The sequence below is a fragment of the Crocodylus siamensis genome, chromosome 2 (genome assembly GCF_052110815.1).
Source record: "Crocodylus siamensis isolate JL-2025a chromosome 2, ASM5211081v1, whole genome shotgun sequence".
NCBI classification, from domain to species: Eukaryota; Metazoa; Chordata; order Crocodylia; family Crocodylidae; genus Crocodylus; species Crocodylus siamensis.
In genome coordinates, this window is record NC_143396.1 from 219858062 (window position 1) to 219885372 (window position 27311).

The window sequence follows — 27311 nt, forward strand, 5'->3', positions numbered from 1 at the left end:
GAGCAAGGGACTTAAAATTTGTGGGGTTCTGTTCTTACCTTGATGAAATGTATCTGACAACTGGTACTTAAACTTGTATCCTGAAGAACAATAGCAGTGGAGCCATTTAAAGCATGGAACCATAACTTGTATTGTATTGGAAGCTGTGCCTGTCAAAGCAAGTGGCCAGTAGTGTAGCCAGACCCCCATTGTCTCTAGAGGCAGAGCAACTATATTACATATGCTGAATTCCTGCTAAAAGTGGAGTTGTTGTATTGCAGACCTGGTTTCTTACTTTATTCCTACCAGCCTTTCAGCTTAAAGGGTATGTGCTCTGAATGTATTTAATCCAACCTTTGTTATGATTGAGCAGACTCAGTACAGGTTCAGGAATGGGGTCTTTAGTAAGCTGTCAGAAGAGTCAGGGGACTTGTAACTGTTCTAATTTTAATCTTCCTCTGGGATCCTTTCTCTCTTTGTACTCTTTGCATTGGCCAGATATATTAATCATGTGAATTTAACCCCCACAAGTCCTCTGAATGTCAGAAGTTAGGTAGAATATGTCCTCTATTGAGTTGGGGGTGTTTTTTAATTCTTTTAAGTTGGCCTTTCATTGCCCAAAGCTTTGAGGCTGCGGCTTTAAATCGTGAAATCCAAGTAAAAAATTGTGTGACAGTTTCATTTCCCTGCCTGTATTACATTTCAGATTTCTGTATGCAATGGACACTGATCTCAGCTCCCAAGACAGGAAGGACCTGGACAAATTCATCAAATTTTTTGCTTTGAAGGTAGTATTTTTCTTGTTATTGGAATGTGGCCAACACCTTCCAGTCTGTATTTGCCTTCATTGGTAGTGAAGGGAAAAAAACAACAACTCCCTATGGCTAGGCTGACAGGCTTGTATGTCTGTTATTAATCAAAGTGAAAAGAGCTGAAGGTAAATGAAAAAGGAGGATTCTATTTTTCCATGATTATAAGTTAAAGGACTGTTTCCAACAGCCTGTCCCACATGAAAACCCAGCTGCAGCCACTGCATGACCCTCCTAATTCTATGCCACTTTCTGTATATGAGATCGACAAATATTGCCTTCCTCAAATAACAGAAACAGCTTAACTTCAGTAACATTTAATGAGTATTTCTTGTTCAGTCCTGACTTGCTATCCAGCTAAGTTCTTCTGTTGCATCCAAGCCTATAATACTAGAATGCCTTTTATTATACACACTTTGATAACTAAAAACAAAGCCCCTTTATTACAAATAGTTCCTATCCTGATTAGCTAAGTAGGTAGCTAGATAGTATAATGATGAGCGTGCTATAAATGCACTGCTGGATAGATTCAGCCCTTGATCACCTCTGTATATCTCCGTCTTCAGGCTGAGGTTCTATAGACTTTGGTGGTACTGAATCAAATGCTACATCCCTGGATTATAAAATGTGTCTGGCAAACAGGGTCTGCTTAAATCACACAACTGTCTGAAACACGTTTACGTACTATTGCTTAGAGAAGAGGTAGTTAGTCATGTTAATCTGATGTCAGGCAGAAGGCAAGGCAGAGTGGCATCTTGTAGACTAATTTAGAGAAGCATAGGCTTTCATAAATAACATGTTGCTTCATGAGATGCTAGTGCTGTTGCTTTCAAGAGCTTATCCCTCTTTGAATTAGTTTATAAGGCACCACTCTGCCCTGCCTACTATTGCTTATAACACCTCAGGTGATTAAATGAGTGAGACTAGCAGAGGCCACTCAGTTGAGTTCTAAACTCTGCTTAACTTTCCCAGCAGTAAGCCTGTTTCAGTTTTTTTCAGCTGCTCCTGAACTGGTCTAGGATCCAGAATGGTAGAAATCTGTGAACTTCCTCTGCTTTCTCTTTCAGACTGTACAAGTGATTGTCCAGGCCCGACTTGGAGAGAAAATCTGTACTCGATCATCCTCTTCACCAACAGGCTCTGACTGGGTAAAGTTAAGCTCTATACAAGAGTGTCATAGCTCTGTCATCTCTTTTGAGGATACAGGAGATATTTTCCTATACACTATAAAAACAATCTGTCGAATAATGTTAATTTTCTTTGCATCTCAGTGGGTATGTCTACATGTACAATTCATGCGACTGAATATACTCTGGCTCAATTTGAGCCAGAGTAAACTAATCCCAACGTCACTATCTACACGTGTGTTTTAAACCCAGTAATTTACTGTGCCTCTGGGTACCATGTGTATCTGATGGGACTATCTGGCAGTGCAGTAAATTAGTCTACTGCACCCTAATTACCATGCATGTATAGATGGTGATGCTTTAATGCGGAGAAAATTAGTCTGATGGGCCCAGTATATACACTGTGGGCCAAATAGAGGAGAGTTATATGATACTCATCAGCAACTCCTATCATATGCTCAGGCACATTTTCATTTTTTAGAGGATGATCTCATTAGTGCTTTTCAGTCAGTTTTCTGACTGACTCAGAACCTGAATCAGTGATTCTGACTCAGACTGATCTAATTGCTAAGCTTCAAAGGGGAATAATGAGCAACAGGCCTTTGGGAATGTGAGGAGAAAGGAGTGTTTTGTCTTGGTCCCACTGTACAGAAAAAGGATTCCAGGCACAAGTGAGCATAAATAAATGAAAATCTGGACCAATCTTGGATTTTGTCCATTCTACAAACATTGCAGAGGGTCTGACTCTAGTCTGTTGAGAAGTGGGTTACAAATCTCTTTGTAGCATGTGCCTCCACTGGTTTTCTAAAAGAACCTGAAAAATAAAAATCTGCCATTTCATTTTTGCAGTTCAACTTGGCAATCAAAGATATACCAGAAGTTACTCATGAAGCAAAGAAAGCCTTGGCAGGACAACTACCTGCTGTTGGACGGTCAATGTGTGTGGAGATCTCTCTCAAAACCTCAGAGGTAAATGCTGAGTCGGATAGAATTCCCACCCGCTCACTTAAGGAATAAGTCACCAATCTAAGCTTTAGGCCCAGAACCTATTCCACTTCCAAGATGTAAGCATGGGAATGCAGCCTTTAGGCATCCAAGTCACTATATATGATATTAGGTCTGTGCTGTACCCCACCCCACCATTCAGTAACTGTAAAACATAGATTCATTATGTGTCTCTGTTCTGGTTTAGAACAATGGTGCTCTACCTTTTTCCCTGGCAGGCTGGATGGGCAGTCCCTGGTTTGACTGGGCTGTGTGGTGATTCCAGTTCAGCCGCTTGGGCTGGTGTGGTGGGCACCATCCAGCCACCCAGAGTAGGTAGAGGGCAACTCAGTCTGCGCCCAGCCACACAAGTGGGCAGGGGCATGGGTAAGGGTTGTGACCTAGCCCTGCTGGGGGTGGGGGAAGCAGGTGGGGAAGGGGGCTTCTCCTGGCTGACTGGGGTAGCAGGGAGGAGCATGGTCCAGCTGAAGCCTGGATCGTCGGGGGAAAGGGGACTCAGCCTGGTTCCAACTGGGTGTGCAGGGCTTGGGGTTTGGGAATTTGACAGGAGGGAGTGTGACCTTATTAATGGCCACCGCTCCCCCACCACCAAATTTCCAGACCCATGGCATGTCCAGCAGGCTGGATGTGATGACTCTGCAGGATACATTTGGCCTGCAGACTAGAGGTTGAATGATTGAACCCTAGCCTAGAATGATTCCTTGGCAGCTAGTCTTGAGCTACCACACATGTTCAGAAGTGAAACAGAAGCTACCTAGATGTCTGATTCCTACCACAGTTCTGTGATCCATTTCCATCTGGAAAGTACAGAATTTCTTCATTAAACAGAGAAAAAACCACACCAAGCATCTGTAGCTGAGATCAAGCATGCAGCTCAACAGAGCATGCAACTCTCTTCCACTAGTCCACTTGCCCAGGCAATGGGAGGCATGGATACTAGACGCTACCAAATATTGGTTTTAATCCACATCTCCCATTCCTCAGGAAAGTGGTCCAACAACCAGACTATGGGCTAGGCAAGGCTAAGAGCATCCTCCATCCTGCCACTGAGTTACTAGGAGTCACGAGGCCAGAAATTAAAAAATATAAGATACAGCCTCACTCTGTACCCCAGTGATGAGGACTTTCTGCTAGAATGGAGAGAATCCTGGGTTCCAGCCCTTGCTCGCATGGCTTTTTATGCTCCCAGTGCTGTTTATGCATTTTAGCTCTACACCTTCCAGGGCAGAATAGGAGTAAGCTCTAGAGGCACATAAAGCTGCTTATAGAAAAAATAGGAGAGCTTTGCAGTCCTCAAGGAGAAACAAAATCAGCCTCTGAAGGCAAGACTTGCAGGGCTTTTTTGGGGTATTTTGTTTTGGCAAGCAGTTGCTAAGGCTTTAGCAGGCAGAGTAGGATCTGGGCCAAGATTATGTTAAAAAAAAAAAAATGCATCCAGTCCTGCAGTATACTAATGTACCAGTGAAACTGTGAACATACGAAAAAAGAAAGATTTTTTCACTGCAAATCACTGAAGCCAAACACTTAAGACTAGGAGCACTGCAAAATTGGCTTAGCTCCCAACATGAGTGAATAAGCTATCCTGAGGTAGGGAGGTACATGGTGTAGTCTACATCCTGCTTTATATAGAGTGTCTCTATTCTGCAGCAGGACTGCTGAGTCCAGCTTCTGTTAACCCATGTACACGAAGAGGAAATAGTGACCCATCTGTTTACAAAGACTTGGGAGCCAACAAATACTTCCTCTAAGAACAGTGGTACTCAACCTCGTTAGATTCAAGGCAGCCCTCAGAAAATGCCATCATGTAGTTTTTCAATAATTTTTGACTACAGAAAAATCACTGAGTAATTCTTCTGTTGCATAGAACTCAGAAAGATCACAACAGGTTGGCATGTTTTTGAGACTTTGGGTTCCCTAGTTTTATCTTGTGAATCATGTGTATGTGTTTGCACACTGAATAGCACTAATATTGCACGGCATCCTGCAGCATCCTTAAAACTCTCTCAGAACCCTGGTTGAGAATCACTGTCTTAAAGATGTGGTATTGCTCATTATTAATGTGTTGTGAAGATGTCTTCTTATTTTGAATTAATTGCATTACTGATCCTTTGTCTGATGCAGGGAGATTCCATGGAGTTGGAAATCTGGTGTCTAGAAATGAATGAAAAGTAAGTTCATTCTGAATATTTTCTTTTTTCTCCTTAAAATAAATGAAACAAGCAAATCTTTTTACCGGCAGGGGACGTGACCTACAATTGGAGGCACTAAGGGATAGAGATCAACAACATTCCAAAATGTTGTCAAGTGTAGATCAGACAGCATTCTAGATGGATTTGCGTAAGGGGCCTTTGGCCTGCAACTGGTGCTGGCAAGGCTCTGCTGCAGTTTGCTATTCTGTTTGGCATCCTGACATGTACTTTATAGTCAGCAGCAGTATGGAGAGAGCTGGGTGGGAAACTATGGGGAAAGAACAGAAAGATGAAATGTTCAACAAAGTGCAGAGAAAACTAATAAGCCTTTTAGGGTACTGGAATTATGTCCCCTACACTGATTCTCAGGCTTTGCTAATCCTTTGGTGTTGAATTAGCTGGTATCCAACCCAGCTTTCGTGCTTTCCATCAGTTGAACAGATGGGGAGAATGCCACTGACTTGTATTTTCCATTGTTTCTCCCAGCCTCTCTGAAACTGAAAGGTAAGAATTGCCTGATCTTGTTAGACTAGTGGTCTTTCAAGTCAGGTATATCTCCCTTTGTACTTCAGAGGCAAACACTTCCCCTGTACACAATGCAAATGTTGAGTTGTGTGTGTCGGGGAAAAGGACCTAGAAATTAATTTGTTTGTGATCCTGTCTTACAATCCATATATGCCGTTACATACGAGATTCAGTTACCAGCAGCTACAAGTGTTAAGAATCTTCCTGAAGTCAGTCCTTTCCAGTACAAGATTCTTTGGCCTCCTACAGAATCCACTGCTGCAGAAGGCCAAAGAATAACTACTTACTGTGTACACTGGACTGGAGCAAGACTCTTTGCTGGCCCAGCCACGTTTGCCATCATGAAAATGTATTTATGCTCCTGTCACTGTAAGTGTCAGGCCACTGGCCTGACCCCTTTCAGTGTACACTTATACTCTTTGGCTAGGAAGAATAAACTAACTGGATCTGTATACTCTCCAGGTGTGACAAAGAAATCAAAGTTTCTTACACTGTGTACAACAGACTGTCTCTACTTCTGAAGTCTTTGCTTGCTATTACCCGGGTAACTCCAGCCTACAGACTCTCCAGGAAACAGGGCCATGAATATGTAATACTGTACAGGTAATCTGGACTCTTAAAATTTCATTTTTGGAACTAAACCAGTAGGGAAACTTCAGGCACAGGCAGTACAACTACCCACTTGGAATTTGGTCATAACACATGCAGTCCTAGTAGAAAGTTCTAATAAATTACTGGTTATCTGAAACAGTTATGACATCAGTGTTATAGCTCATTTGTAAGACAGCACTGTTACACCCATTGCTAACCCTTCCCTGAGAGAGCGGGGATCTGGTTTTAAATAAGTATGTCCATGCATGCCTGACTTGTGAACATAATGATGTTCGTACTGCATGTGCAACTGAACAGTTAGATGCATTATTAGTCATTTGGCAGAGTTAACAAAAATATGTAAATTAACAATAAGTGTGTGTTTGAATTGAATGCAAGTGCATGAATACTTTCGCTTGCGTACAGGTTAAGAATATAGTCCCTGAGGAGGGACACTATGAATCTTCAGTGCTACTTCCTGCAACTCATAGGGTTTTCTTGTAGTGTCCTATCCTAATAATTGAGCGCCATCCTATTTAATTTGTGAGGTCTAGTGGGCTGAGAGCTTGAGGCTGGGTGATTGCCAGCCCTAACACTTTTACCTTTGGCCTCAGGAAGTCTATTTGTGTAAAGAACAAGGATGATGATATAAAGCTACTGCAAAGTCCCAAGTTCACTGTCATGTTTGACACAGAGGCATGAGGTTTAACAACATTCCCATTCTTGCCCATGCTCCAGGTAATAAATGACTGTTTTAACAACATTAAGTTATTGTCTTTTTCTAGAAAGACAAGTACTAGTTCTAGGGCTTGGAATAGGCTGCTGTCGCTTTCAGGACACCCAACTCATTTCTGAATTTCCCTTTTGCACTGATGTGTGGACTTATCACTAAGATGGCAGTTAGGACTTTAAAACATTCTGTCCAGGCTCCTCTCCCTGATTACAACTGCTGTTGCTATTGTCTCTTCTTTATTTCACATGGCATGTGTCCTTCTTAAGGAGCTAAATAGATCATTTAGTTTGAAGACTCTTTGGAGGTGAGTCTTCTGGCCAGTCTGATCATAACTTGCCACTTGCGATGTATGCCTTTCTTAAAGGGAAAGGTAGCTCTGACCCATTCACCCTTTGTGGTTTAAATAAGAAATATAGATTTATTTAGTTTCAAGTCCCTGAATAGATTGGGTGTGATGCATGCTGTTTCTCTCTCCTGTAGGATATACTTCGGGGAAGTGCAGCTGAGCGGCTTGGGAGAAGGTACAGTTGGGTACTATATATAAACTAGCTGGGAGCCCCCTTCCATATTAATAATGGTCTTGTTCATATTTTTCAGTCCTACAGGAAAACTAGGTACATGTTTTCAGGAGCACTTTTTGTATAGATTTCATTTGTAGAAGGTCTTATTACAAAATGATAGTTCTGCTACTTTGACAAAGTTCTGTTATGTTGGTTCACGACTTGAATACCAAATTCAGGTGCCACTTAATGTTCAGAGCCAGCTTAATAGACTGCGGTGCTATTCAGGATTGAAAGGTACCATCAGATGTATACAGGGGCCACCACAGGTCAGGCTAACAGCAAGACAGATGTTATACAACATATTGCTGTTGTTGCGTTCTGTGGGTCTTCAGAGTTCTGAATGGAAGGATTAGTGAAACCAAATATAGGAAAATGCAATCCAGGGATAGGGAAGTAAGACATAGAAGTAATTAACCTCTGTGCCCACTACAGGATACTACTGAAATTGTTAACCATTCTTCTACCCCTGTAGGTTTCCAAACAGTCCGCGTTGGGACAGTGGGTACTCCAGTGGGCACCATCACTTTGTCTTGTGCCTACAGAATCAACCTGGCCTTCATGTCAACACGGTAAGGAAATGTCAGCCCCCCAAAAGCAGCTTCTTATTAAATACTGTTAAACCCCTTCATTCCCTGAGCTTCTTGCACTTTTCCCTAGGTCTTTCCAGGCTAGCTTAGATGGTCCCCCACACTGAATATCCTCCTAGATCTATATGTCTTGTAGACGGGGAGTATCTGGGTCAACCTAAGCCAGACTACAGAATGTCAAATTACTGGTTGAAGCTTGGTGCTCTGGGTCCCCATTGACAGATACTGGGTACCACCAGTAGGAATGCAATAGAAAGGGAAAGCCAGCCTTATCAATAACACCATTTGCTTGTTGCATTGCAGGCAGTTTGAGAGGACCCCACCTATCATGGGGATTATCATTGATCACTTTGTGGACCGTCCCTACCCCAGCTCTTCACCCATGCACCCCTGCAATTACAGGTGAGGAAACACTAAGTGCAATCACAGGCTATAGGTGAAGGCATCACTGTGCCTAAGTGCAATACAGAGCCTTCTCTAACTCCTGATGATTGGAAGGGGGAGGAGGACTGCAGGATCAGGGTCAGTCTTATTAACAGTTGAGCATATGAGGAGCATTTTCCCCATGAGATGTAAAAGCTTAACTGCAGCTAGTCCCAGAGGATTCATGTTGTCAAAACTTCTTGCTGTAGTACTGGTTTATATGGTCATCAAGATGCAACTTTTTTGTGGCAATGGTGGAATTTTCTGATTATGTTATTGGAAGTAGTGGTGTAGCAGTTGTCTTTACAGGACACCTGGTATAGAACCCATGCATGGAATTTGCCACCTCTCTTGATTCTTGCTATCATGGTTAAATTATGTGCAATGGCACAGTTTAATATGATTGGCAGTGGTTCTGCAAATGCTGCAGCCAATAGTACTGCATAGTGTATCAAAATCTTTTTGGTAAAGAATGAGGAAGCACCTCTTCCTTCTCTAAAGAAAACATCTGGAAAATCTCAAAGTCAGGAGAACTTAGACTGTTTTCCTTAGCCCTGCCAAAGAAAGAGTCAGAACCCCTTGAGAATTCTCCTTTCAACTCCACCCAAATACTCTCAGTCCACCTGCAACTTCTGTATCTCAATACTCTCAGTATTCCTTTGTCTTCTGAACCATTCCCATAGTGAAATGTCTCTCTTTACTGCTGTAGAGCAACTGCTGAGGACAATGTGGCAGTATATCCATCAGTAGAAGACTCTCAGGAAGTGTGCACTACTTCTTTTTCCACTTCCCCTCCATCCCAGGTAAGAGAAAATGGGCTCTTCCCACTCCCAAAGACGCATGGCACAATTCCCTTCAGTGCAACCTGGTACATGTCTTTTGAATTAGCAGCCAGGCAATCCTAACAGCAGTAGGCTGGGTTCAATCTGTATAATTAAAATCTACTATAATATTAAATGCACTGCACAGACATTGCTCCCCACTGTGTGAAACCTAGACAGTTATTAATTCCTGTGGCTATGTGAAGTTTCGGTTGCTGATTCAATTCAGTGAAGAGTTGGTCCGATATGGTGGCCAAATCTCCAAATCGAATCGGAATCCTCCAAATCGATTTGGAGAGATTCAGAAAGATTTGACAATTCAGACATAGACACAGCTTTAAATGTTTTTTCTACATACCTCAAGGTACCAGATGACTTGTGAATGCTGCAGTGCTGGACCAGATGGAGCATCCCACAGGAGCACAGGGGGGTCCCCAGCACGTTCGGGAGCAGACCCGAAGTGGACTAGAAGCACTTCTGCTCCACTTCTGGGTCCACTGGGGAGCATGCTGGGAGGCCCCTCCACACCCCGCCAGCTTGGCGACTGGTGTCTCCTGGGTCTGGGGGGGCACCCAGGGTCCCCAGTGGCCAATCGCCGAGCTGGGTGGTGTGAGGGGACCCCCAGCACACTCAGCAGTGAACCAGAAATGCTTCTGGTCCACTTCTGGGTTCACTGCCAAGCATATGGGGGGGCCCCCTGTGCTTCTGTGGGATGCTCCATCTGCCTCAGCATTGCAGCATTCACAAGCTGTGCCTGGTACCTCGAGGTATATAGAAAAAACATTTAAAGTTGCATCTATGGCCAAATTGCTGGTTCTTTGAATTAGCATCAAATCTTCAGATTTGGATTTGGCCGAATCGAATCAGGACAGTGATCCAAATCAATGAATCGAATCACTGTGCCTGATGTGGGTCCGAATCCAAAATGAATATGGTCCATTTTGCACACCCCTACTAATTCCTACAAGACAGTTCTTAATTCCTACAAAATTCTAGGGGACTGCAGGTAATGATTTATGAAGAAAGATTAAAAGAGCTAGTTGGGCTAGGCAGGAATTGAAGGAAAGTATACTAGTCTACAAATAAAGGCACATCACAAAAAAGGAATGAAGTAAGATGAGGCAAGGCAGTATAAGACAGAAGTAACAAGCTGCAACTAGAGGGGAATGCTTGTGTCAGGAGAACCTTTATCTCATTATTGAGTATTATTGCAGGAAAGGAGTGAAAATCCCATCACCTGGGACATCTAAAATTAGACTAGCAACAGCAGTGAGTACCTGTTAACAAACAGTTCCACGTTAGGTCTCAGGGTGTGAATTCGATATTATGTAATCGGTCTAGAGTTGGTCATTGTCACCCAAAGTATTTTTTCCCCATGAAAAGGCTCTAATTAAAGCTTTCATGGCAAGTTGTAGATATTGAACATTTCCATTTTGATGACATTTAGACAGCATTTCACAGAATCACAAGGTTGGAAGGACCTCTTGGTTCAGATAGTCCAAACCCCTGAACAAATGCTGGTTTTGCTGTTCCCACCCAACTTCATGTATTGACATCTGCATTTTCTAATTAAACAGTTTTATAAATGAGGAGAAAATTGTCATGCTTTTACCTGTGCCTTGAACAACCAGAGAGAAAAATACAGAAGGGAATCGCTTTGAACCTTTGCAAAATGGAAACTTTAATATCTCTTCTCCATTTCTCTTTTCTGTGTGTGATTTCTATAACTGTATCTTAGAGTTTAGTTTTTGTAGAGCTATAAAAGGTCAAGAATGTTCAAGCTAATTGTCAAACCAAACAAGAAGTCCTGAGCAAGTTACGGACAGTTTAAAGGTCTATGCATGCGTGTGTGTGTGTGTGTATGCACATGCACATACTCACGAGTGCATGAATGCGTGGGAGCAAAATATATTTTAAATATTCTGATTTGAATCAGTCTGCCATGGGGTTAATTACTGCCTCAAGGGAATTGGTCCAGTTTAAACCATTAGTGGTTTAATCTGGTAAGTCTAAAAACAAGCCCTTTTCAAGAGGTGCCTCTTGAGATTCACTGGTATTGCGGTGACAGGCATCTGGCAGTAACTAACCAGTCAGCCAGTGCTCATGGTAAGTCTGAGAGAATAAAGTATTTTGTTCTTTGATGTCCAGTACAGGAGGCATACTTATGGCTGAGCGAGCCCAGTTTTCTGCCCAATAAAATATGATGAACTTGTACATACTGAGGAAATAGCCACTGATTTTTCTTGTAGCCAGACTTGCATAACAACCACAGTGCTAACTAAATATATGCAACCTGATATTTACCCAGAAGGCGCAAAGCTTTCTTGTCACTGAAGTAAAGCTCTCTGAAGTAATCAGTGACTCAATTCATGAAAAATACTAACTTCTAGTATAACAACCCCATGGTTCGTAGTTTACCCTCACAGTAAGATTAAATATAAAGCTACCCTCCTGGCCAAACACAGTTATTTGTGGGAAGGGAGAGAAGAAACTCTTTACCCTTACCTAAATTGTATGAATTGACTTAAGGCTCGGCTCATACCCTGAGTTTGGTACATGGAGTAGGCCCCCCATTGAAGTTGTCATACATATGCTGTTCTTACATCCCATTTCCCTATTGATTGGGAAGTAAGGCCTAACTACGTGCTGTGGGTCTAGCCCTACCTGTGTTTGTCCAGGGATCGGTGGGGTGGGAAAAGATAAACAAAATCTCCCTTCTTTCTAGCCCCTGGAAAGCATGCCCACCTCCTATAGCATCTTCTTTAGAACATGCTGTGGTTCAGGAAGACCGACCTGACTAGGGGTAGCACTTGGTAATGAGATTGGTGTAATTGTCTTGCTGAGGAGGAGGCACAGGGACTCCCAATGGATGGCTCAGCCCTTTAACATCAGACAGGATTTTTAATGCTAAAGTGCTAAGTCTCATTCAAGCAACTACTCATATTGCTCAGTTTTGTGTAAAGTGTAATTAGATCATGGTAGAGTCTAGAGGGCTCTGGTAGGGGGGCTGCACAGTCCTGCACAGACATGCTCCCCAAAGCACTAATTATTCTGGAAAACCAGTAACATAAATGGGAGACGGTCACAACATAGACAACTGGTATGTGCTTGGATAAAATTGAGTCTTGACTTTTTCCGACAGCCTGCCTTTGTTAACTAGCCAGTAGTAATACTAATAAGCTGTGGAGCAGAGCCTTTGCTAGTTATTTTATCATAAGTTATCTTGAGACTCTCTAGTGTTAGCTGCATTGGGAGTGGTTACTTGTGGGACACTGGAAAATACTGGGACAAACAAAAGGGGTTTGCCAGTACTGAGAAGTTTGTCATACATTAAGTTTTGACTGCTCTAGCCGTAGACTTTTGTCATGAACGTTCAGTTCATCCAACTCTTTTCAGTTCTTCTCTCAAGTCCTTTTCTCTTTCTTCCTTTCCTGTTTCCTCTGTATGTCTGTGTCTGTGCACAGTGTGTTTTTACTGTCACTAAGGCACATTTTCAGACCCCTCCTCCTGTGGTGATGGACACCTTGAACGTCCCTATGATGGGACTGGGCTTTTCACATCAAGTGAGTTCACAACAGAAAAATTATTATATGGCCTGATAGTACTTCAACACACAGTAAGCTGCAAGTTGACTCCTCAGAATATGTATTGAGAAAGAGAAGTCTGTTTGCTATTTCCTAAAAAAGCTGGTCAACCCAAAATGGAATAAGCTCTTTCTGCTTAGATTGGTTTGAAAAATCTGATTCTTTATACCTATTTTTTCTTGAAAAGACTGTTTTAGTATTCTTTCCATTAAAAAAAATTGTATGCAACACTTCCAACCCTAGCACTGAGCAGCAGCCCCACAAAAAGCAACCATTGAACCAACTGAAGGCAAAGGAGAATAGCTATTGCCAAGCTTTCTTAAGAGTCTTGATTGCAGCAAATAAAATCTTCAGATACAGCTCTGTCAAGCTGGCTACAGTCTTGGGAAAGCTGCAGTGTTCTCCACTTCTATGGGATGGGAGGGTTAGCAGACTGTGACACTGGAGGCCATCTAGCAGAATAAGGACTACTCTTGATAGGCTCTGTATAGCTTACCTTTGTCAGGAGAAAGGTAACTGGAAGAGAAAAGTAAAGGCAAAAGGTAAAAATAAATTGCATGTTGTACCTTCAGAGCATCCTTTGTATTTCAGTACACACGTCAGGGGAAATTCTGGCCTTGCTGAATAAGGTGTTTTCACCTCTAGTTTCAATAAATCTTATCCATGGACTCTTGGAGCCAGGTACTTTTCCACCTGTTAGGTGCTTAAGTGTTGTCCTCTTCCTGTTAGAATCTCTGAAGAACTGTTATCTATTTTTCTAACACACACTTATCTTACTCTCAGAAAGCAGCAAGGAGAAGGAGAACTATGTTGCGCACTATTGCATTAATGGTTTTTCAGAGACTCAAGCAAGATGGAATAGGATTGCATTTAGATGCCTAAATCCACTTAGGCATCTAATAGGTCAACTAGGATCTGGTCTTGAACATCAGGAGATGGTATTTAAATGCTCTTACATGAGGAGCTGTTAGCTCCTTTGGACCTGCATGTCTGATAAGTTTGCTCTTGCTGAAGTGTTAAAATCCAGTCACATAACTTAAAGTCCTACTCAGGTTTTTTTTTTTTTTATTTCTTGTTTGCTACCACATGAGGACTAGGAAGAAAGCCATGTCTGCTCTCTATTTTTGTTTATTTTCTGCATCTCAGAGCATACTGTGTGAAGTCAGGTTTCTCTCATTTGTGTGAGTCTTTCAAACAGCAACATGTGGGAGAGAGCTATGATAAAACAGGAACATTTTATGATGAAACTACAAAATTAGCAAGAGACCTCACGGAGATGAACAACATAAAGCTACTTTTTAACTCTTAAAATGTCTAGATTTCTAGATGATAGTGCCTGTGTGTCAATTTGCAGTAGCTGAGATGATAGAGATATTCACAGGTCCTGGTGTGGGGTGGGGAGCGTCTTTTTAAGTTGAGGAACTGTCAGATCACTTCAGTGAGGAGCAGCCTGTACTGTTCTCTGGGGATTGTAGGTCTCCACCAGGGAGAATAGCACAGGATGGTACTCATAGCAACATAAGAGTTCCAGGAAGGGGCCTGGTTGTACATCCTCTGGGAAGCTGGAAGAGGCATATTATATATGCATCTAACCTTCTGTGGAAAGAGACCACCTTGTCTCCAGAAAGGACAGAACCAGATGTGTATGTGAGAGTGATCATTTCAGAGTCCAGACCTGGTCTGAACCCCCTCCCCCCTGCTCCTAAGATTGTCTTGGAAGAGTCATGTGGTCCAGAGCTTCTAATAAAGAGCTCTTTGACATCAGAAAAACAAATGGGTAGTCCCATTGGTTCCACTACTTGTGCTTCTGCATAAAGGGAGGGAGGGAGAGAGGGAGGTGAAGTGGCTTGAGGTAGGTTCATCCCTCTGCGAGCCGGCTTTGGGAAGATATCTCCAGTTCCTTAGCTCCAATTCTGTCTTTAGTTAACAACTTGGACATCTTATTTGTTTCCCAGCAGTAGTTGGATTCCCTTAGAGGGGGTGTTCTCCATTCCTGCTACAGATTTCACAGTAAGCTTTTTACCTGCTCAGTGCACAAAAGGAAATTATTTTGAAAAATCTAAATAAATAAGTGACTGCCTTAGTCTCTTCTCCACCGTGCAGTGTAGGCACTGTAACGTAGGCCAGGCCTTCCCTATGCTCCTTTGTGGTCAATCAGCCTCTTCAAGGCTGCTTGCCATCTACTAGATGCCGGTCATATCACAAGGCCAAGCCTGTTTTGTTTCCTTTTGTTATGAGGTGGACTATTAAAGCCAGCTCGGCAGTTGGTATCTAGTGAAAAGTGTTCAAGCCACCTTGTCACCCTATAATTATGTTCTTGTGGCTCAGATTTCTCCTGTTCTTCACTGAGTGATTCCGATAACAATTCAGACTGTGGGACTTTTCCCCCCTTCCCTTCCTCTCTCCTCTTCCTTTTCCCTTTTTTGTTTTTTTGTCTCATTTCTTAGCTTTCCAGTTCTCGTCTTTCCTATCAGCCTGCTGCCCTGGGAGTTGGATCAGCTGACATGGGGTATCCAGTAGTCTTTGCTGGTGGCTTGAATGCTGCACATCCTCATCAGGTACTTGTTGAGGTTGGGAGAATAAATGTCACTGGCATTGTGGCCAATGAGTATGTTGCATACACAGCTAAGAGGGTATTGCATGCATTGGTATCCAGTTAGGTAAAAAATGCCAAGGTAATTAAAGAGAACATGGAGCTAACAGAGGGACCAGAAAGTGGCTCCACAGTGCACTTGGTTTCACTTGAGCTAGAACGTTTAATAACACTTTTTTCCATAGGAATAGAATGGAGAACAGCATGAGGGCCAGAGTTGTCTGCATAGGAAAAAAAGGCATTGAATGCAATGTAGATAGAAACAGCAAGGAAGAGAGACGAGATCTTGTGAAAATCTCCTTCTGCTTGACTTCTCCTTTGGCTCATTGTCTAGTAGTTACTATTTTGTTTTAAAAAGAGTGTAACTAGAGTCTATTCATGACAAGCTGAAAATAACTTATTCCCAGTATAAGACAACACACTCTTGTGTTGTAGCTTACTGCTGAACCACTTGATATTGCTAACTTGCTCATTCTTTTTCACCACAGTTGATTGTTCCAGGGAAGGAGGGTGGGGTGCCCCCAGTTCCTAGCCAGCCACCACATGCTACTCAAGCTGACCAAGAAAGGATGGCAATGTGCACCCCTTTGGATGGAGCCCACTACTCAGCAGCTACTCCTTCCAGTAGGTAGGTCTTGGTAGGCAGTCCAGCATGTTAATAGCTTATCTATTCCTGTATGAAGTAGAAACATTTAAAAATTAACTTTTAGGCATTCAAAAGGCAGTTTTTAAAGTTGGATTTAACTGTGGAATGACCAGCCAGCAACTGTCAGTTTTTTAGTTTCCCTCAGCTCAAAAGCCATAAACAATAATCTGTTAATCTGCTTACACTTTTTGGCCTTGCTCAAAATATCAGGATACCTTATGTTATACTCTAGTGCTGAGACAAGTGCTGTATCATTCTTGCTAATTGTGAAGAGCAACACAGGGTAGCTTTAACAGTGAGTTTTGGACTTTCAGAAGAAGTTTTGTTTGACTTGCTAGAGGCATCAGACAAGTCATTTCATCTGTTAAGAATAAACATCAGGTACAAGAGTCCTTATCTAATAAGAAGGAAACAATGCAGCTTTAAATTGCACAAAGTCATATCCATGTGAACCACTGAAATCCAGCTTATTTTTAAATGTTTCTTCATCCGTCTTTTGTCAATTGTCTCCTGTGGTTCCATCTTTTCTCCTGGTCTTAAGTTATTTGTTAAAAGACTTCTTAATGAACTATTCTGCTTGGTAGAAAAAATTGCACTGTTGCTCCTGTGGCAGACTAGTCCTGTGCAGAGTCACCTGCCTCACTGCGCCCGATCAAAATCCAGGCTTCAGGTGCCTCCCCTGAGGCACCTCTGTCCAGCTGACTCCCCGCTTCCAGGAGCACACCCACAAGCCTGGGGTAATCGCTGCCCCGACCTGGGCCTTGGTCTTTGTTAGGGCTCTGTGTAGCCCCAGGGTACACGGACCGTGCAGACCTTGAGGGTGCTTAGCCCACTGTGGTATTTTGGGGTGCTATAACAGATAGCTTTATTGTTCATAAAAGAGAGAGATCCTAGGGTATAAGACAGAAAAATATCAAAAGGAAAAAAAAAACACCTTGAGCAAAATAGAATAGGTTTCTTGGCCTTTTGATACGCATCTAGATTACTTCATTCTGAATTACTGGCTGAATTTCAGGTAAGTTACTCACAAGTTCATCCAGGAGCTCTGGAGGCCTTTTGCTTGCCTCAGTGTCCCATATGATGTCTGACCTGTCCCAAAATGGACTGACCCCTTTTTAAAACTTTTGTGACCCCATCACTACATCCCAACCAGAAACAGGGGCTACATGATGCAGACCAATCCTTTTAACAGTCATTGGCATCCTCAAGTTGTGTGTGTGTGTGTGTGCGGGCACACGCATGGGGGGGGCAGGGTCATACAGGTATCTTGGTGGGAACTAGGACAAAGCATCCTTACAGCCCAGCTCCCCTTAGGTGACCAGGCTCAGTTGCCACAGCAACCAGGCAGTGTGCAGAGGAGACAGGGAGTTGGGCTGCCCCCTTATGGAGGAGAGGCAGACTGAGGATGATTTCTTCACAGCTCTCTCCTATACTCATTGGCTAATCAGTCATACTCAAATAGTGAAACCCTGCCAGAAGAGTGAAACCCAGAACTTTTTTTGTTAAAGGCTCTAATTACTTGTGAAAAATCAGGTCACAGGAGTGACTAGTAGCTACACAGTGAATTAATCATATTGATTGCTATAATATATTGGAGGGGCCTGGGAAATTGAATGCATTCCAATTCCTAACTACATCTCCTACCAAGTAAGACATCCAAGATTGCTCAATTACTGAAAGGAGTGATTGATTATGATTGACAAGAATGCTTTAGGTTTCACTGCAGCTTATGAAACATCCTTTCCCTCCCCCAGCAACCTTGTGCTACTATAAGACTGAGGTTTTTGGTCCTACTACATAGGATGGTGTTTTCCCAGTGTTAAATTGAAACTTGCTCCACAGCTTTAGTCTCCATTTGATACAGGTAGCTGAGTAGGAAGACTTTGTCCGACAAAGGCAGAGATGTTTTAGGTTTTGTGTCCACCCAACACTAAAAAGGGGACCCAAAAAAGAAACCAAAGGAGTTCTGTGAAAAAGTGTACTTTTTGTTATCTATCTTGTTTGAGGAGTGAGGTGTCAACCCTTCTTACTTCTCCCCCAGCGAGGACACAGAGACAGTATCAAACAGCAGTGAAGCGAAGAGCGGCTCCCCACATGATATCTTGGAGACCATCTTTGTCCGGAAGGTGGGGGCCTTTGTCAACAAACCTATTAATCAGGTAACTGGCAGCAATCATTCTCAGACACATGAAGCACTGCTCCTCACTTTTGTTCCTGTACAGAAGAGACAAAGTACAGAATTATTGGGACAAACTCAGGGAATAAGAACAAACTTACAGTGATTCAAGGTCCTTAAATGAGATGCTTCATTGTTTGCTAAGACATGTAGGTTTCTATCAAAGACTTGGTTTCCCAGAGGAAGTCACAGCCTTGAGCTATCCCAGCCTCCAGTCCTTAGTGTTATCAGTTTCACAGGTCCAGATAGATGAGACCTAGTTTTCCAGTGGTGTCCTGCAGGGGTTTGCCCCTTCTAGAGGAACAAACAGCACAAATTTGTTTCCTCGGGCCAGGCTTCTCTGGAGACTACAGACTGAAGTTCTGTCACACTGCTAGGAATGCTACCAACTGGGCCATTTCCACCTTTCAGGCTTGATATCTCCTGCAGGTGTGATAGAGATGGGCTGCTTGAGAGCCATTGTACTTGAGAGCCATTAACTCTAGCCTGTCTGATGCAGGTATTATATATGCCATGACAACACTACAGGTCACATTTCTGTCTTAGAGAAGCAGCTGACTGGAATTTAGTCTATTTTACAGCATTTGGTGTAGTTCTTGGATTTCTGCCAAGTTGTTAATGTGACCTTTAAGCAAAGTTTAGCAAACCCTGACAAAGACTTGCAATGGCATGCAATATGCTAGGTAAGCAGAATCTTTATGAGGTGCTGAGGTTCTGTCTGTTAAATCTCCCCAGGTGACCATGGCCAACTTAGACATTCCTTTTGCCATGTTTGCTCCCAAGAACATTGAGCTGGAGGATAACGACCCCATGGTAAGAACCCACTTAGACCTCTGATCCCTGTTTTTAAAGAATGACTCATGCAATACAGATATGTTCTTCTTGACCTTAGCTTTGCACGCACTTCATTTTATAATCAAAGTACCAGCAGCTCACATCAGTTCGGATTCTAAAGTCTCTGTCTCTGCTGGAGCTTAGGCTCTTATGACATGGAAACATTTATATTTAGAGCCCCTGTGCCTACTACAGGCCCCTGTAATTGTCACTGTGCTGTCTCTCATGCCATCATTATACGGAGATGGATTTGGTAACATGATCTAGGACTAAATCCTCTCTGCTTTTTTTGGGCAGGTGAATCCTCCTGACTCCCCAGAAACTGAGTCTCCTCTACTGGGCAGCTTACATTCAGAGGGCTCAAGTGGTAACAGCACCGGGAACACACATGATGATTTTGTCATGGTTGATTTTGTAAGTCGCTGTTGCCCTTTATAAGCCCAGCCTAGCACTTTTGTAGGGCATCTGTATTTGGATGGGCTTCAAGTGGTGGTGGTATGTTCAGCAAAAACAAGATTAATTTCCCTGACCAAGGGCTTGTCACACTGCCAAATAAGGGCCAGGATTTCCTGATTTCCCCCAAAAACATATTTGTAAACCAGCAACTTGAAGAAATTATTTCCATGGGGATGGGGGAATCTCTTTGTTTGCAGCACACCTGAGGCAGAATAGGGATTCCAGGAAGAAACTTTGCTTTAGGTACTCAAGGTGATAGGAATTTAGGTTTTGTCATGGGATGATGATGAAGCCAATGTGCAATTGTTTAACTTGCTGCAGTATAGCTGTAATGTTGAGATATTTGCTGGTACCAGGTGGTGCCTCTTACCTGACAGAGCTCTCTGAATGGGAAGTGATGTCTTTATCTCTTGTTCTAGAAACCAGCATTTTCAAAAGATGACATTCTCCCAATGGACCTGGGGACATTCTACCGTGAGTTTCAGAATCCCCCTCAACTCAGCAGCCTCTCCATTGACATTGGGGCTCAGTCCATGGCGGAGGATCTGGTATGAAAAATGAGATTCTGATTTATAGATTCATAGATGTTAGGGTCGGAAGGGACCTCAGTAGGTCATCAAATGTGACCCGCTGCCCTGGGCAGGAAAGAGTACTGGGGTCAGATGATCCCAGCTAGGTGCTTGTCCAGTTTCCTTGTGAAGACCCCCAAGGTAGGGGAGAGCACCATCTCCCTTGGAAGCCCATTCCAGATTCTGGCAACCCTTACCATAAAGAAGTTCTTTCTCATGTCCAACCTAATCTGCTCTCTGTCAATTTGTGGCCATTGTTCCTGTTTACTCCAGGGGGTGCCCTAGTAAATAGAGCATCTCCTATTCCCTGCCGCCCCCACCTGATGAATCTATAGGCAGCCGCAAGATCACCTCTTGGCCTTCTCTTATGAAGGCTGAAGAGATCTAGGTCCCTCAGTCTTTCCTCGTAGAGCCTTGCCTGCAGGCCTCTGACCATACAAGTGGCCTCCTCTGAACCCTCTCAAGATTCTCCGCATCCCTCTTGAAGTGCAGCGCCCAAAACTGGATGCAGTACTCCAACTGCTGCCTGACCAGAGCTGCATAGATGGGAAGCATCACCTCCCTGGACTTGTTTGTCATGCATCTGCTAACGCATGATAAAGTGTGGTTAGCCTTGTTGATCACTTTGCGACATTGACAACTCATTTTCATCTTGGAGTCAGTTATGACTCCAAGATCCCCTTTCCACTGCTGTGCTGCTGAGAAGGTCATCCCCCAGCTTGTAAGTGTTGGTGGTTCTTTTTGCCCAGGTGCAGCACTTTGCACTTGTCTTTGCTGAACTGCATCCTGTTTCATTCTGCCCCTTTTTCCAACCTGTCCAGATCCACCTGAATCTGTTCCCTACCCTCTGGTGTGTTAACTTTGCCCCATAATTTGGTATCATCTGTGAACTTGGACAGGGTGCTCTCCATGCCCTTGTCCAAGTCACTGATGAAGACATTGAATAGCAGCAGTCCAAGGACCAAGCCTTGCAGGGCTCCACTGCCCACATCTTTCCAGGTCAATAACCCATCCACTGCCATTCTCTGGGTGCGACCCCCTAAGCCAATTTGCCACCCACCTGATCATGTAATCATCTGCATCACAGCCTGTCAGTTTCTTTACAAGAACAGAGTGAGATATTGTATTGAAGGTGTTCTTAATGTTTAGGTGACATCTACCTTGACTCCTACATCTAAGCATTTTGTGACCTGGCCACTAAAAAGAAACATGGTTAGTCAGGCAGGATCTACCTGCAGTGAATCTGTGCTGATTTCCTTTCAGCATTATTTCTCCTGCTGGGCTCCCACAAATATGATCCTTAATGATTTTTTCCAGAGTTTTCCCAAGGATGGAGGTGAGACTAACTGGCCTATAGTTTCCTGGTTCCTCCCTCCTTCCTATGGTTTACGGTTCCTGTATTACTTCTCTTCTCACTCCTTGAACAAGCCAGTATCTTGTCTAAATGGACAGGCACTTACCAAAGGGATTTCTTGCTATAATAGGTTTCCTGTTGATTGTATCCTTCCATGAAACAACTGAGTTTTCTTGGCAGCTTTGAAAGGTGCATTTTGTCCCAGCTGACCACAAATGCAAGTTAACTGGGCTGGGAAGCAAGTTAAAGCTCAGCCAGTCTCAAATCCAAAAACTGAGTACTGCTTCTACTACCTCAGGTTTAACAGCTGTATGGGTCCATGTCTACAGGCCTCATTTGGGCAAGACTTCCAGAGTGATCCATGAAAATGTTGCCTGGATGAGTTTGAGGCCCACAGCTCTTGTATCAAGTGATATGATTTGATCATGGTGGGGGAGATGGGATGGGACATAAAGTTAAATGCTAACATGAGAACGACCATAGCTGCCCTAAGGTAATGCACAGGGTGTGGACACGGGCTATCTGCTGCTACCTATTAAAAGCCCTTGCTGTCTCCTGTCAGCAGTAGCCTGCTTCTGCTGGGAGTTGTGCATGAGAGAACACAGAGATGAAATCTGCTTCATATTCTAGGAGAGGTATCTTTTGCCCTTTCTGCCTCCATTGTGTTTTAACTTCTTATTGAGTAAACAGTTCATCTGCTCTGAGCGAGTCTCACCCTGGACTTTTCTTTGTCTTTACAGGACTCATTACCAGAGAAGCTGGCAGTCCATGAGAAAAACGTCAAAGAGTTTGATGCCTTTGTAGAGACTTTGCAGTGAAGCTACAACAATGTCCTGCTTCTTGGGCACCCTAAAGGATGCAGCCCACAGATGTCTGTCTGTCTGTCTATCCCTTTTGTGTCTTTTGTCTCTTTCTCTACATCTACTAGGCTTTATTTGGATCACTTCCCTCATTACCAGATCCAGGATCAACTGTTGGTGTCTCCGTAGCCAGGCTGCTGGATAGTTTTGGACCCCCTTTTCCTTCTGGCATTTGATTTCTTACCTGTAACTACAACAGTAGCAAAAGAAAAGAAAACCTGTTGTACTAGCTCTTTCCCCTTCAGTCTTTGTTCAATGTGTAGAGATGGTTTTATGGAAAGCTGCCCTAAAGCTTCCTCCAAAGAATCCTACATCACCAGTTCCCAAGATTTATCCTCTGGAGAAGCGAGCATCTTTTTTCTTGGGTATGCAGTCACACTGGAACACAGAAAGCCTTGGTGTTCAGTTCAGAGGGCTGTGAGGTTAGTAGACTTAGCTGGACTTTCTTCCTGACTGAAGTGAGTGCCTGGATTGCAGTGAGGATACATGGGAGTGAGACTGCCTTCTGCCTCGTGCCCTATGTAGCGCCAACTACATGGCTGCACCAACATGTTGGTTCACCTTTTGCTTCCAAGGAATGGAGTCTGCACAGACTTTTGTCCTGAGACCTTCTGCTGTGCTTGCCCCTCTGATGCAGAGGTGTGAAGCTCTGAGAAAGTCCTTTCCATGTTACCTTTCCATGTTTTCTTGTGTGAACTGAAACTTCCACCATACGGAGGTCATAGGTGGTGACTGCGCTGGCAGGCCTGTCAGTGGCAGCTGGGAATACACTGAATTCAGAGTCTTTGCTCTTGAAACACAGTTGTAAATACTGATTAGGAATCCTATTTCTTTAGGGTTATGTAATTAGGAGTCTTAGTCCAAGATTCTTTCCTCTTTTCCCTGCAAATCTTGCTGCTTTATGGTTAATAGATGAACTTAAGAAACAGGAAATATTTATTGCTTTTAAAGAAACCTATATTTAAAAAAATGTTATGTTTTTGCGTAATTGTGCAGGTCCTTCTGCCCTGTGTCACTGCAGACAGCAACCGTGCCATGGAACCCTGTCTCATGATGCTGGTCTCCCCTTGCTGGGAAATACTGAGATTTTTATTTTCAGAGATAGACTCATTTAGTCTAATACAGCACTCTCATCTGGGGACTTTATTTCCATGATACCCTGTCAGGGCCTATTGGTATATAATAAACTGCTCATGTTGGTGCAGTAGAGTGTCAGGGACTTTCTGAAAAGCTGTGTTCTGATAGGCTTGGAAAGTGGACTCCTGTTGTTCAGCCATTTAGGCGGTAGCGTATTCATGAAAGCGCACTTTTGGGAAGTTTATGGTACTTGTTTTTAATCAGATGGCTTTTGATTAGCAGAAAGTTTATTTTTGTAATGAGCTAACCATAAGTCTGTGCGATTGGCTGGCAGCGCTTTGTGTTGATCTGGCTGCTCCCTGTCCTTTGTCCAATGTGAAGGGAGGAGACTGTAATGACACTTAGCAGAATAGGTAGGGCATTGTGCAATGCTCTCCCCTTTGGTCAGTTGTAACTTGGCTGAATAACTGCAAATTCCCCTTTGCTACCCTTTGGTACTTCTTTTGGAGAGAGCTGGGGTTTGCTTTCTACTATTTAGATCCTTCCTAATGCAGATGGAGCAATCAGCCTTCTGGATCAAGGGCTGGCTGGCAGGGGCTTCTTCCAGAGCTCGGCAGTATTCTTAAGTTGAAGAGGAGGGTTGCCAGAGAATGATGTATGTCACCACATGTTCTCTCTAGCCAGCCACCTTCAGTCTACTGCAGGAGCAAAAGCATGTGCTCAGAACCTGAATCAAATTCATAGTATGCTGACATGGATTTTTATTAGACCTTGAATTGAGAGGTGTTTGCTGTGCAGTTTCAGAACCAATGTTTCTGTGTGAGCTCTAAAGCAATAATTTCAAGTGGTGACAAGGCTAGAGCTGGGGGGGTGGGGGAGGTTGGCTGATTTATGTTTTTTCCATCCACCTCCCCAAATATTTTTACAGCACCAGGCAGTGTTATGCGGAGACACTAGGCTCCTTTGTTCACACTCTCTTCCAGACTGGAAACAGCACAGCTGCCTTTAGTGGATGGACTGATCAGGGGCACTGAGAAACCGAGCTAGCCTCAGGTGCACTGCCATGTTAACATACTTGTACTGCTTCTGCTTTGTTCTCATCCTGTGGCAATTAACAGGTGCAAAGGCTGAGAACAGCTTCTCTAAAGCACCAGGTGGTGGGAGTAGCATTACTATATAAAGTGTAATCACCCATCACCCTGCTTCTTATGTGACTACCCATCCACCCACTTGATCTAACTTCTGAACTATCTCCCACTCAGATTTAAAATTACTTTTTGCAAAACAGGCACTGTAGGGGGAGAAACTTCTATCTACAGCAATTCTAAAAGGCCAGTCTTGGGAGTGGTAGAGATGGAAATGTCACTTCCCCTGCTAAGTAATAACTGACTTGGAGGACTTCTGTTCCAAACCACTTAGTAAATACTTAATCCTTACAGCCAGCCTGTGAGGGAAGCAAGCTGCATCCTCTTTATATGGATACAGAAACTAGAAGCAGAGGCTTTGAGTGATGTGTCCAGAGTCTCACAATTATTTGATGATGGAGTTGAGGAAAGAACCCAGATCCCCCTGATTCAGTCTTACTCAGCATGTAATGTTTGAGTCTTTATAGCAGACATGAGTTGCCTGAAGACGTACTGTGGTAGTCACCCTGGCCTTTAACTTACAGGCTGTGCCTGGGCAAGCTGTGCTCCATGAACTGACACTGCATAGAGCTTACTGAACTGCAGGCATATATTAGTTTGCTGACGACACCAAACTCTGGGGTAAAGCATCCACACCTGAGGACCAGGAGGGTGATCCAGGCGGATCTGGACAGATTTATGAAATGGGTGGACAAGAACCTGATAGTGTTCAACACTGAAAAATGCAAGGTTCTCCACCTTGGGAGGAAAAACCTGCACCATGCTTATAGGCTTGGTAGTGCTACGCTGGTTAGCACTACAGATGAAAGGGACTTGGGGGTCATGATTAAACACTAGATGAATGTGAGCCTTCAGTGTGATGCTGCAGCTAGTAAAGCGAGCAAAATCCTGGCTTGCGTCCATAGAAGCTTCTCAAGCAGATCCCGGGACGTCGTTCTCCCACTATACTCGGGCTTGGTGAAGCCGCAGCTGGAGTACTGCATCCAGTTTTGGGCTCCACAATTCAATAAGGATGTGGAGAAGCTTGAGAGGGTGCAGAGGTGATCCACACACACGATCAGAGGTCAGGAAAACAGACCTTATGATGAGAGGCTGAGAGCAATGTGGCTATTCAGCCTGGAAAAGCGCAGGCTCAGGGGTGATCTGGTGGCCACCTATAAGCTTATTGGGGTGCTCATCAGGATCTGGGGGAAGGTCTGTTCACCAGAGCCCCCCAAGGGCTGACAAGATCTAACAGTCATAAACTCCATTGTGACCAATTCAGGCTGGACATAAGAAAGAACTTTTTTTGCAGTCTGAGCCCCCAAGGTTTGGAATAGACTGCCGCTGGAGGCAGTTCAGGCACCCACTTTGAATGCCTTCAAGACATATTTGGATGCTTATCTTGCTGGGATCCTGTGATCCCTGCTTTCTGCCCCTGGGGCAGGGGGCTGGACTCCATTGATCCTCTGGGGTCCCTTCCAGCCCAAATGTCTATAAAATCTATTACTGGTCTTGGATTCACCAGGAAAAAAAGAGGGTGACCTTTTCTGGTGGTGGTCCCTACCTAGGCAGTACAGCCTTTGTATTTCCTCCTCCGTGTCGCGTTGCAATTCTGTGGTATCCGCAGAATGTGAGCCATGAGCTGCCATCACTATTTCTGTTCAGAAAGTCCCCAGGGCCAAGCATTTATGCCCAGTCATGTGAATGCAACTTTTGACAAGGTCACATCCTACATCTCTCAGAGCAGAAGTTCTGGGCAGTAGCCATGTTTCTTTAATGCCAGGAGTGGAAATCTGCCCACGAGTTGCCAGAGTAGAGCTGGATAGCCACAGCAATAAAGCATTTCTCTGGGGCTGAGATAGATGCTTATTTCTGTAAATGTAAGTATTGGCTCTGTCTGATCAGTGCATTAGAAGTTACTGACCTACAGTAGTTCTGTTGTAGGAGGGGACCTAGCTGCTGATGCCATGGCCTGCCACTGACTGCTTAATGCTCAGTCCTGTACTGTCAAGGATAGCTGGTACATGGGTGAAGGGGAAGGGTCCTAAACTGCATTGTTTTGGAAATAGTCTCCAGTGGTCTTCAACATGTACTCAAAGAATTTCCAATAAAACTTTTATTGTAAGCAACTCTAGACTGATGTCCCACACAGCCTCACCTGTTCTGTGGATCGCTCCACTGGTGCCAGCCCTGAGATGTTCCTATCCTTAGAGCTTCACTTTCTAGCTCACACTTGAACTGCAGAAGTCGGAATGGGTGCTGGAAAGAGAAGGGCAAAGCAAGGCGCATTCCTGAGCTGCTGTTCTGGAAGGTGGAGTAAGGGAAAACACTATCAGATATGTTGAGAGAAGGGGATTGCATGGGAGAAACAGGGCAGCAGCTTGCAGAGGGGGGCTCTGCTAAAAGGTCTGAACGAGTGGAGGGGACATGGTGTTGGTGTGGGAACATCTGATAGAAAACTAAACAAAAGAGCAGCTGCACTGTTAATGCAGTGACAGCTTGTGCAGACTGTCTTGTGCCCAGTGCAAATGGTAAGACTGTCCTGGTGCCAGCTTCATCCCATGTTGCACAGCTGGGGACAGTATGGGTAAACAAAGCTACACAAGGAGTAGTACAAAGGGAGCACTCCATAACTCCTGCAAGTCCCTTTTGGTGACGCACTTAATTGTAACTCTTCTTCTGT

The 27311-nt window shown here is 43.8% G+C and overlaps 1 protein-coding gene across 9 annotated transcripts in view; it reads left to right on the forward strand.

The window, feature by feature from the left end:
• The window catches only part of ATG13 (autophagy related 13), a 36489-nt gene extending 9727 nt beyond the window's left edge, over window positions 1-26762 (forward strand). The window contains exons 2-18 of one of the 9 annotated variants that reach the window (XM_090033055.1): window positions 686-767; window positions 1856-1936; window positions 2765-2884; window positions 5042-5088; window positions 6097-6237; window positions 7439-7479; window positions 7994-8090; window positions 8412-8510; window positions 9241-9334; window positions 12817-12915; window positions 15384-15494; window positions 16018-16157; window positions 18217-18334; window positions 19087-19164; window positions 19483-19599; window positions 20061-20189; window positions 22305-26762. In XM_090033055.1, coding sequence (XP_089889181.1) covers window positions 699-767; window positions 1856-1936; window positions 2765-2884; window positions 5042-5088; window positions 6097-6237; window positions 7439-7479; window positions 7994-8090; window positions 8412-8510; window positions 9241-9334; window positions 12817-12915; window positions 15384-15494; window positions 16018-16157; window positions 18217-18334; window positions 19087-19164; window positions 19483-19599; window positions 20061-20189; window positions 22305-22382 — 1659 coding nt within the window. In that variant the 5' untranslated portion in view covers window positions 686-698 and the 3' untranslated portion in view covers window positions 22383-26762. The remainder of the gene's footprint in view (window positions 1-685; window positions 768-1855; window positions 1937-2764; window positions 2885-5041; window positions 5089-6096; window positions 6238-7438; window positions 7480-7993; window positions 8091-8411; window positions 8511-9240; window positions 9335-12816; window positions 12916-15383; window positions 15495-16017; window positions 16158-18216; window positions 18335-19086; window positions 19165-19482; window positions 19600-20060; window positions 20190-22304) is intronic. The other 8 variants (XM_090033058.1, XM_090033057.1, XM_090033056.1 and 5 more) reach the window with 8 other exon arrangements.
• The last annotated feature ends 549 nt before the right edge of the window (window positions 26763-27311 follow it).